Below are 11,100 nucleotides of genomic sequence, written 5' to 3'. Positions count from 1 at the left end.
CACGACCCCACTTTGGGTCGCAACCCGTAGTTTGAGAACCGCTGGTCTATAGAGCTGAAGTTGATAGCTTTGTTGAATGGTGCGAGGAGAACGACCTGCTCTTAAACATCTATTTTATTTTAATTTTTTTATTATCTTTTCCCCCCTCCTTTTTCCGATTTTTCTCCCATCCCACTGTTAGTCGTTATGCCAATTCCCAACCCCCTTCCTGGTTGTTGCGCACCCCCCCCTACTGTTGGTCCGAGAGGCCGGAGACTGTCACATGCTTTCCTCCGACGCATGTGCAGTCAGCCGGCAGCCAGCCTGGCCGCGCAGATTCTCACCGGGAGAGTGTAACGTGTGGAAGGTCACACTACCTCTCTCCAGATCCTACAATCGCTGTGCAGGCGCCCCGACCGAACTGTAGGGGTCGCTGTCCACAACGCCCAGGACCCACCCACGGCTCCCCTCCCCCTAACTCAGCCAAACGAGTTAGTATAGCGATCAGCCCGAGCCAAGGCACTGCTGACTCTCCGGGAGTCGAGACCGCAGCCTCTTGCATTGGTGACGAGCACAATCTCCGCTACGCCACCTGACCGCCCTTTAAACATCTCTTAAGACGAAGGAAATGATAGTTGACTTCTGGCACGGGGAGGCAGTCCACCCTCCTCTGTTCCTAAACGGCCAGCAGGTGGAGAGAGTAGATAGTTTTAAATTCCTTGGCACCACCATTATGTGAAAATTTTAAGTGGGAATTAACACCAGCCACATAATCAGCAAGGCCCACCAGACTCGAGGCTCCACTCCCTGCGCCAACTTAAAAAGTTTGGTGTGTCCAGGGAGGCGATGCTCAGCTTCTACAGAGCCGCTGTGGAGAGCGTCCTCACCTTCTCAGTGGCGGTGTGGTACGCTAACGCAACCGTCCATGATAGGGGACAGCTAGAAAGAACTGTATGGCACGGCATCAAAAATGGTTGGCTGTGACCTTCCTTCTGTGGCCTCTATATATGCCACACGGCATCAGGCGGAAAGGGGAGATGGTGATCGGTGACCCCTCTCACCCTGCTTGCCTCTTTAACCCCCTTCCCTCTGCTAGAAAACAGTATCGGGTGTCTCGTTTTAGGAATAGTACATATCCCGAGGGGTTGTCCGTCACCAGAACATAAGCCCTAAACGCACAGGCACTCTGTACTAGAAGAGCTAGCACTTTAAGGCACTTTAAGGCAATTATGCACTTTAAAGGAGTCCTGAGCTCTTTTATGCACTGTAGCACTGTTGCATTTTTAGGAATTCACGGGTCAAATGAAATGTTTGTGAAATATTCCTTCTACTTCAGGGATTGCGTTGTCTGTATGCTTGTATGTTTTTTCTGCCGTTTGTTTCTTGTATGTTTCAACCATGTGTTGAAATGGCAATAAAGTATCTATCTATCTATCTATCTATCTATCTATCTATCTATCTATCTATCTATCTATCTATCTATCTATCTATCTATCTATCTATCTATCTATCTATCTATCTATCTATCTATCTATCTATCTATCTATCTATCTATCTAATACATAAGTAAGTGAGATAAACCTTTATTCATACCTGTAGGGGAATTGTCATAGTAGCAACAGCAATAGCGGTGAAGAGAGAAGGAGAGGAGAGGTACAGGTCAGAATAAGGATCCAAACAAACCAGGATAATATAATCAAAATAATCTATAAAAATAAATATCTGATCGGCACTGGATCTCTGAGTGAGTGAACATATATAATATACAGACTCTACCCCAGATACAAATATATACAGCTAATAACCTAAGGCTACCCTGTACAAATATACTTACTCCATACTATACCCCTGTATAAATAAACAGAACATAACTAGTCTCAGCCTATCAATCTCGGTCTTATCAATAAATATAAATGTACATAATACGAATATGATTGAAAACGTGAATATATGAGTCCATGTGCAAAGTGTGCCAGAGTCTATATGGGTTAGTTCAAATACTATCCGTTCTCTAACAGTTCTCCAGTTCTAACCACGTCAAGCCTTGCTCTCGGTTGTGTAGCTTGATGGCTACTGGCACTTTAAAGGACTGACCAAGGCGATTAGATAGACATCTGTTTCCCTAAAGCTGGAAATCAGTGCATCAAGACTTTAATCTTGGAGTTGGTCCTATATTCACAATGAATTTAGTCACACATTGAATGTCTGTTTGAGCTACTACATCCAAATGAGTGTTGTTTGAATGTAGGGCTGATTTAGTACAGTTCTAAATCAGAAAATCCAGCCATTGTGTATTTTTTGGAGGTGGGTTTCCCTAGTGGAAGAAGTTGTACAACAGACGCGTAAGAGGCCTGTCTGTTGTATAACAATGATGTTGTTGTTGTCATTGTTGTTATTATTTATTATTGTTTATTTAAAAATACGTATGAGAAAAAATGAACAGTGTAAACAATATCATTAACTCTGAATATAAAAATATGAGAAAAGCAAACAAGACGCGGTCTCGGACTGGTGGGGGCCCCTGATTCGAGGTCTTGGTGAATCGGAGTGTTAAAGAGGCATGATGCTCTGGCTCGCTGGGGCGCCGGATTTGGGGTCCTCACGGGGTAGGGACCTTGGTTGTCGATACTGGAGATGACGGGTGCTCAAGTAATCTCGCCTTATGGTACATACATGTGGGTATATGCATGTATATATGTATATATATGTATGTGTGTATGTATATGTATATATATATATATATTCTTATTAATTTATATATTTAATTTATACATGACTATTTTATTTTTCATTATTCTGATTTAACTGATGGTTGTCTCATTGTCGTTATTATTATTATTATTATTATTATTATTACTGTTATTGTCCTGTGATGTCTTGTTTATTAGTATTGTTATTGTATTGTATTGTCTTGTTTCATGTTGAAAAGGGAAAATAAAGAAAAACTATTTGAAAAAAAAAATAAAAAAATCCAGCCATATATTCACAGATTCGCATGGTGTGGTGACGGAGCCATGATATGCGGCTAGGGCAGGGTCAAAGCAGACCACCTGTTCAGGAATCACTTACTCACAATGGCTCCACAGCGATTGAGCCTCTATGGAGCCAATTCCATCCTAGGTTTATATGTATATATATATATGGATGGAATTGGCTCCATAGAGGCTCAATCGCTCAATATATAGGTTTCATGTGGTTTATACTATTATATCAAGATACCCATGCACATGTCGAACTACTTCCCAAAGGTCAGTGAATTCCACGACCACAACACCAGAGGGAGCTCCACAAATCATATATATCGGTATCGGAAATTAGAGTTGGACAATATCGGTATATCGGATATCGGTAAAAAAAAGCCAATATCGAACATCTCCTAGTCTAGTCATAATTCACAACACAAAGCTGGAATATGCATGTGTTCCTCTGCAACAGTGGTGTCCATGTGACACGTCGTCGTTAACAGTAATTTGCTTGCAGCCTTGTGCAATCAGCAGTCCAATCTGGAGCGCTTCAGTGGGTGGCTGTCGGTGTGGTTTGAGTGATTATAAAAAAACAATCTTTTTTCAGAGACCGAAAACACTTCTTTTGTTACACAAAAAAATGGCATCCAGTCACATCTCTGCAGGGTTTCTGTTAGTAATCGCTGTAGGGTGCGTCCCTGGTGCCGGCTTCCGGAGCAAACATCGTCTGAGCCCGGCGGCAGCGCCAGCTAGCCCGCCAGCCGGTGTTCGCTTCCTGGAGCATCATGATCCTTGGGAAAGGGAACCTAGCAAGACGCCACACCAGCCTGGGAAGTCTCAGGTGAAGCAGACCACTGAGACGCCGCTGGCCTGGAGGTACCCTGCCGAGTCTGTATCTAGGCCGGAGCTGAGGTAAAAGCCTACCAGTTTGTAGCCTATACCAGTTTATAGCCTCTACCAGTTTATAGCCTATAGGCCTACGCCTACCAGTTGTAGTAGCCCCTACCAGTTTGTAGCCTACCAGTTTTGTGGCCTACCAGTTTGTAGCCTACCAGTTTGTATTCAATGTCTCTTTAAACCAAGAGAAGGAAAGTATAATTTAAGAGGGTTATGTATTAAAACATGTGAAAAAAAAGTAAAGGTTGTGTTTAAATATTCTGAGTTAACTATGGAATAGCCTTAGTGATGGGTTGAAGTTGTGTACTTCTAAGGGGAGATTTTAAAAAGCCTTAAGTAAAAAATTATTTAGAGTACGTTTTGAGTAAAACATCTTTACAATTTTTGTAATATGAGAAACTAATATTATTTTTAAAAATTGTAAAGGATAGGCAAAAAATAAGCATGCACTTCAGCCTATTCCTTTTTCCGGTCACTGAGTTTGGATTTTGTGTGTGAGCTTACTTTGAATATGTACATTTGTGCTTTTTTTTCCTTGTAAGTCCACACGTGTGTTTTTTGATTTTGTTCAAAATAAACCATTCATCAGGTTTGAGCAGAGGGAGGCGGTGCCGGCTGAAAGTGTCTCGGCTCGGTGTTGGGATGACGCGGTCCGCGTGGAGGTGAAACGCGACTTGCTGGGTAACGGCCAGCCCATTCGACCCACCGATCTCACCCTGGGAGACTGCGAGTCCACCGGGATGGACGCCGCCGACCAAGTGATCGTTTACGAGTCCGATCTACAAGCGTGTGGCAGCCAGCTTACGGTAATGGGAACCACCTGTTCATACTGTAACAAGATCTGTGAAACTTTTAATCATATAGGGCTGCACGATTAATCGGAAAAAAATCGCGATCTCGATTCATAGACCTATGCCATCTCATTTCAAAATGATGACTTGTTTAATAAAAAAAATTATTTAATATTTTCTTTTAACTTAACTTTTTTAAATGATGACGATTCTGACTTGAGTTATTTTGTATGTTACAAGATACTTTTAAGTCGAGCACTTTGATATGTTGTCTGTTCAAGAAAGAGTGCAACAAATTAATTTATTGACAAAATGTATCTCAATTCTTAGAGCAAGAATCGTGCAGCCCTACTTTGAATGGTCTAACCATTGACTTGTTGTCTTTATTCTTAGATGACGGAAGACTCCCTCATCTATACTTTCACTCTATATTATGAACCCCAAGCCCTTGCTGACACCCCTATAGTGAAGACCAGTGCAGCTATGATTGACGTTCATTGCCACTATGCCAGGTGAATATTCAGGATGCCCGCTACATTTCTTTCCTTAACCCTTTCACTGCGACAATACACAGAATGTTAACCCTTTCACTGCCACACACTACAGAAAGTTAACCCTTTACTATCACACTGCCGACGGTTAGTGTGATGGTAAAGGGTTAACCTTCTGTAGTGTGGCAGTGAAAGGGTTAAATTGACTTTGAGTGACTGGTCTCCCAACTTCTCTTAACCCCATGCAGGAAGCAGAATGTGAGCAGTAGTGAGTTGGAGCCCGACTGGACGCCTTACACGTCCACCAAGGTGGCGGATCAATCGTTGTACTTCTCCCTCAAGCTCATGACTGGTGAGGAACCAGGAAGTATTTTTTTTTTTATTAAGAATTTTGGACACTTGGGGACATTGACCGTAGTGACGTCTTCAGACTAACACTGGTGCTTTTATTTTGTTATGTTTTTCTTTGAACCTTTTCACTACCAAATGGTTAGCCCTTTCACTACCACACTACAGAAGGTTAACCCTTTCACTACCACACACTACAGAAGGTTAACCCTTTCACTACCACACTACAGAAGGTTAGCCCTTTCACTACCACACTACAGAAGGTTAACCCTTTCACTACCACACACTACAGAAGGTTAACCTTCTGGAGTGTGGTAGTGAAGGGTTAAATGGTGGCCAACTGATATATGGTATCCGTTTGCCCATTTATGTTGGGCCAATATTGTCTTTTTTTTTTAAATATCTTATCGGCCTGCTAAGAAAAATACTACAATATTTGATATCCAAAAACCCATAGGTCTATTGAGCGAAGAGTGAAATATTGAACATGACGACCAAAATTCATGGGATCCTTTACCCTGAAGGCGTTGACCTGCTGCCCTCAGGAAAGCGCTTTAGACCGCCTGCCTGTAAAACAAACCGAAGAAAGTTTGGGTTTGTGCCAGAGGCCATTCGACTAAGTGAATGGTCAGTTTACTAACATGCACCCTTTGACCCCTTGATTTTAACATCTTTGACCGATCAACAATGTAGGGATCCCGTTCTGGCAGTGTCATGTCTCTTGTGCTTTGAAGGGTCATGTATGTCTCTTGTCCCCGTTTTGTCGTGAATGTGTAGAAATGCAGCTGTATTCATGCTCTAAATCAGTGGATCTCAACTGGTCTAGCCTCGGGACCCAACATTTTCCTTAGTCATTAAGTCGCAACCCACATTTTTTTAATTTTTTTTGCAGTAATACACAATCTTTCATGCACTGTTAAACATGAAATAAACACAAAAGTGCAACTATTATGCTTCTTAGCAGATTTCTTAGCTTAACATAACATACCTTAAGTTTGGGGGAACTAATGGGATAACTGGGGTTGCAACAAAAGTGCAACTAGGGCTAAAAACACAATGAAATAAAATAATAATAATAATAATTATGCTTCTTAGCAGACTTCTTAGCCTAACATAACAGACCTACAGTAAGTTTGGGGGAACTAATGGGATAACTGAGGTTGCAACAAAAGTGCAACTAGGGCTAAAAACACTGACATAAAATAATAATAATATATGCTTCTTAGCAGACTTCTTAGCTTAACATCCCAGGGAACTAATGGGATAACTGGGGATGTTGTTTGCTCCTGACAAGAGTCTCAAAGTCTGGGGTAATGGTAGACAAAGCAACTCTGAGATTGTGCTCAATGTCCAATCTGTTTCTCTGCTTTGTCTTCAGCTGGACCAGAGCTGAGAAGCCACTTTCACAAAGATGGGTAGTGGCAAAAGAAAAGTATATATATATAAAAAAAAAAGTTTCTTCTTTTTTACACGCGCATCTGCAACCCATTTCAAAATGGCCCTGCGACCCACCAGTTGTGAACCACTGCTCTAAATTACCTCTTGTGGGACTACGTTTTTTTTTAATTGTGTTTCCACAGATGACTGGCAGGCTGAGCGGCCAGTGAACCGGTACTTCCTGGGCAGCTTCATTAACATCGAAGCCTCCGTCACGCAGCACAAGCACAGCCCCCTTCGGGTGTTCGTCGACTACTGTGTCGCTTCCCCGGAACCGGAGAGCAACTCTGAACCCAGATATTCCTTCATTCGAAACTTTGGGCAAGTTTGTTGGAAGAATCGGACAATTAAAGGGAACACGGCCAACATTTTGGGAAATTAGCTTACGGTCTTCTCCAGAGGGAAACGAGAAGATGGATGCCAAGTTTCCTCTGTGCGTTCAGTAGAAAGCCATCTGGCTGCACGTTAGCCTAGCTTAGCACAATGAATGGAAGCGGACAGTGCCGGTTAGCCTTCGGGAGAGGTGTTAGTTGGACAATGCCATGTCCGCTTCCATTCATTGTGCTAAGCTAGGCTAACGTGCAGCCAGATAGCTTTCTACTGAACACACAGAGAGGAAACTTGTATCTATCTTCTCGTCTCTCTCTGGAGAAGACGGTAAGCTAATTTCCACAAATGTTGGCGTGTTCCTTAACCTCTTCCGCCCGTGCGGACCGCAAATGACATCTGGTCATAAATCAATATTTCCAGACTCTTCTATAAGTAGCGATTTTTATTTCAAACGTGTTTAAGTATAAACATCATAACCATGTCACAACAGCATTTAGAATGTATATTATCATCAATATGTTAGTTTAGAAATAGGTTAAAGTGTATTAGATTTTCCTCTTCAAAATGTCTATATTCTGCGAGAGGCGACTATTTTGTCAAACCTTGAATCATGGGAATTGTAGTTTGTTTTCCCGGCCATTTTGTTATGGACATCGCTAGCTGTCGATCAGCATTGGAATTTTTCAAAACTACACTTCCTGTAAGTTTCTATGGGGTTCAAAGTTCTGTATGGATTATTTCAATAACTTATTATTCGGGATAATTCTACCACAAAAGGTAACGTTTTTGACATATTGAAACGCAGGTCGTTTCTCTTCCCTATTGTTAGCATGCAGCAACAATTGGATCTGAATTAGTTTCAAAACGGTTGCACTGGTCAAAATAAAAAGTACAGTAGATTTCATTATCTGTTCTTATGCACGCCTGGTGATACTAAATCCAAATTGAACTCGGGCATTTGAAAGATAATATGTATATAAATGTGCGAATTGGCTATAATAAGGTAATTTATAAGCCTGCTACTCTATAATAATTCAAATTGCATTGGTCCGGATGGGAGAATTCAGTACTGTATCTACAGAACCTTCTGTTTAATCATCTTCCCTTTATTCATTTCCTTAGATTTTCTGTACACATGATCTCAAGGAGGTACTGAACGAGATCAGTGGCCGTTTTTAATGTTTGGTAATTATTAGCATGGTGTTGTTCACTGTCAAAGATGCAAAGAAAAATCATAATTCATATTCTCTGTTTCATCACAATTTAAGCAAGCCTAGTAATGGACACAATATTTCTGACACTGGGAATACATTCACTGAGGTCCATAGATGTCCCTAGATACCAATAATATGCAAATGGACCTTGTTGAAGTGGAGCAATATTACATTTACTTCGGTATGTATTTTAGGCTGATTTTCAGAAAGGGGTTAAGACTCATTTTTAAGTATTGTTTCAAAATACGACACTTTGAGATGATTGATATTGCTTGCATCTCTAATGCCCCCCCCCCCCCCCCCCCCCCCCTGCCACACAGGTGTCTGGTGGATGCGAAGCTCACAGGCTCAGAGTCTCGGTTCCTGCCTCGATCCCGGGACGATAAGCTGCAGATCCAGCTGGAGGCTTTCATTTTCCCAAACAGGCTCAGTCAGTTGGTGAGTGAAATCATCTGGGAGCTTTTCTGTGACGTCGTGGAATTTGACTCGGAAGAAAATCTGGGAAGTGTTTTTTGAATTTTCTGTCTGTAACCTCGACAACAGATCTACATGACTTGCCATTTAAGGGCAGTCTCTTCCCCCTCGGCCTCTTCTGGTAAAGCCTGCTCCTATATAGAAGGGTATGTTGATCCAACCCAAAAAAATAATGTATATCAATGGGCTCTTACTGTATACATCTGTCTGTACATACCTGCATATATATATTTTTTTACACCTGTACTCTTTACTAGTTATGCTGCTGGCCATTATTTGTGGAGGTCTGCGGATGGAGACGACCAGGCATGTAACTGCTGCGAGACCAGCTGCAGGACGAGAAGAACCAGACACATCGTGACTGATGGTGAGTTGTGGCAACATTAGGTGAATGATGGTGAGTTGTGACAATAATGGGTTATCTTGATACTTTTACCTGTACGCAATGCCCAGTATGATTGGGTCTCATTCTCCAACGGACTTAAGACAAAAGATGTGCTCTTAGGGCCATTTAAGACATCTTGGGGCCGATTTTGGGATTCCCCAACTGTCCCGAAATTGGCCCCTGTAAATGTCCTAACCCAACGCCCTCCAATGTACAGTAAATGACCAAGTATGGTTGTTAATATTCCAATGTACAGTTTTGCTTGTACAGTGTTCCCCTCCTACCCAACCACCTCCAATGTACAGTTTTTACATCAAATGTATATACTCTCTTTTCTGGACTCTTTTTGTATCACAAACGGTACTGTATTTTCAAATCTGGTATGTCATAAATGTATAGATGTAGCAGTACTGTCTTATCTGTGTCATATATGTCCTGATGAATTGAAAATGGGGGACCCTGATGTAAATGAGACTAAAGTCTTTCTCTGGTCTGCATCCCCTTAACAATTGTGTGTATTGAGCTGTACTGTACTCTGCAATCTGTTAATAAAGTTTTCAATCAATCCCTAAGCTTGGATTCGGCCCTGACTAAGAGTAGGATTTAGGAGCAGTCTTAACTTGACAGACTGTTGTGCTCCGTGTTCTTAAGGGCTTTATTTGGGAGCAATCATAGCATTTTAGTGATTCCTTCATCAACTCTACAGGCCTCCTTGGAATTAATAAAGACAATGTGTTATATTTACTGTCGTGTACGGTTGAGGAATCCCAAATCGGCCCTAAGATGTCTTAAATGGCAAATTTGTTTTGTCTTAAGTCCGTTGGAGAATGAGACGGAGACCTATTATCATTTTCCAGGCCTTGATGAGAAACCATACACAGGCTTCTATAGTTCAATGGGAACCTTGGTAGTAGATAAAGGGTTTACTCTAGTATCACAAAGTATTTCAATGGTTTTACTCAAACCCCAGCATCATGATCTGCATCGTATCACTAGATTCTTGCCAATACACGGCTCTACTGGGTATATTCTTCCAACTTGTGACATTTTAGTTTTCATCCATAGGGCCGGTGTGGGAAGGGGACGCCACTCTGGGTCCCATCGAGATCCAGACATGACCCCGGCTCACTTGAAACATTTGGTGAATAAAACATTTTGTAAACAAACTACGTCTTTTTCCCGTCTTTCCAACTTTAAACATGAACCACCAAAGAAGAATCTGTGTGTGTAGCCTATTTCATCGCCTACAGCCATGACTAGTTAATATAGCTTAACTAGTATATACAGATCAAGACACTAGGACGACAGTCTGGCAGTGTTTCTTAAAAGGGCCAGGAGATATGAGACGTCCAAGGTTATTTTCGACTCCAGTTCTTGTGTGAGACATAACAAAAAAGCCCTAGACCAATCTTTTGTTTAATTTTCTCACTAGGGCATTTTCTTTTGTTTACCTTTTCTTGTCGGATCTGTTATTAATTTTGTCATCATGGTAAGTCTTGACCAAAGCTCTTGGTCACTTTCTGGTCAGACGCTTGTGTGTCTCTGATGATAAACTGATTTTCTTTCTATGGAAACGGATAATAAACTGTTCTATTTTTATACTTTGACTCATCTGAATTTCTAGTTTCACTGTTTGGCTCATTTAAAAATATTCCAATTTTTTTTTTATATATATAAAATTGTATATTGATATAAAATTGTATATTGATTTAGGAACGGTTTAAGCGAAGTGGGGACATGGCTGCCCTTATCTTTACTGAGGTGTGTTTTGATGTGTAACTGTCATTTGAC

At 41.4% G+C, this 11,100-nt stretch overlaps 1 protein-coding gene across 1 annotated transcript; it reads left to right on the top strand.

Moving 5' to 3' along the window:
• Positions 1–3,582: 3,582 nt before the first annotated feature.
• LOC311227648 (zona pellucida sperm-binding protein 3-like) lies at positions 3,583–10,475 on the top strand (the record flags this gene model as incomplete). The annotated part of the gene is made up of 9 exons (XM_084313369.1): positions 3,583–3,854; positions 4,429–4,645; positions 5,024–5,142; positions 5,370–5,473; positions 7,050–7,227; positions 8,771–8,888; positions 8,994–9,070; positions 9,182–9,291; positions 10,375–10,475. The coding sequence occupies 9 exons, from the start codon at positions 3,583–3,585 to the stop codon at positions 10,425–10,427; spliced, it is 1,248 nt and encodes a 415-aa protein (XP_084169495.1). The 3' UTR covers positions 10,428–10,475.
• Positions 10,476–11,100: the final 625 nt, after the last annotated feature.

This window comes from Notolepis coatsorum, assembly GCF_963971535.1.
Source record: "Notolepis coatsorum genome assembly, chromosome: 4".
Classification (NCBI taxonomy): Eukaryota; Metazoa; Chordata; class Actinopteri; order Aulopiformes; family Paralepididae; genus Notolepis; species Notolepis coatsorum.
This window is presented reverse-complemented; position numbering and strand designations above follow the sequence as displayed.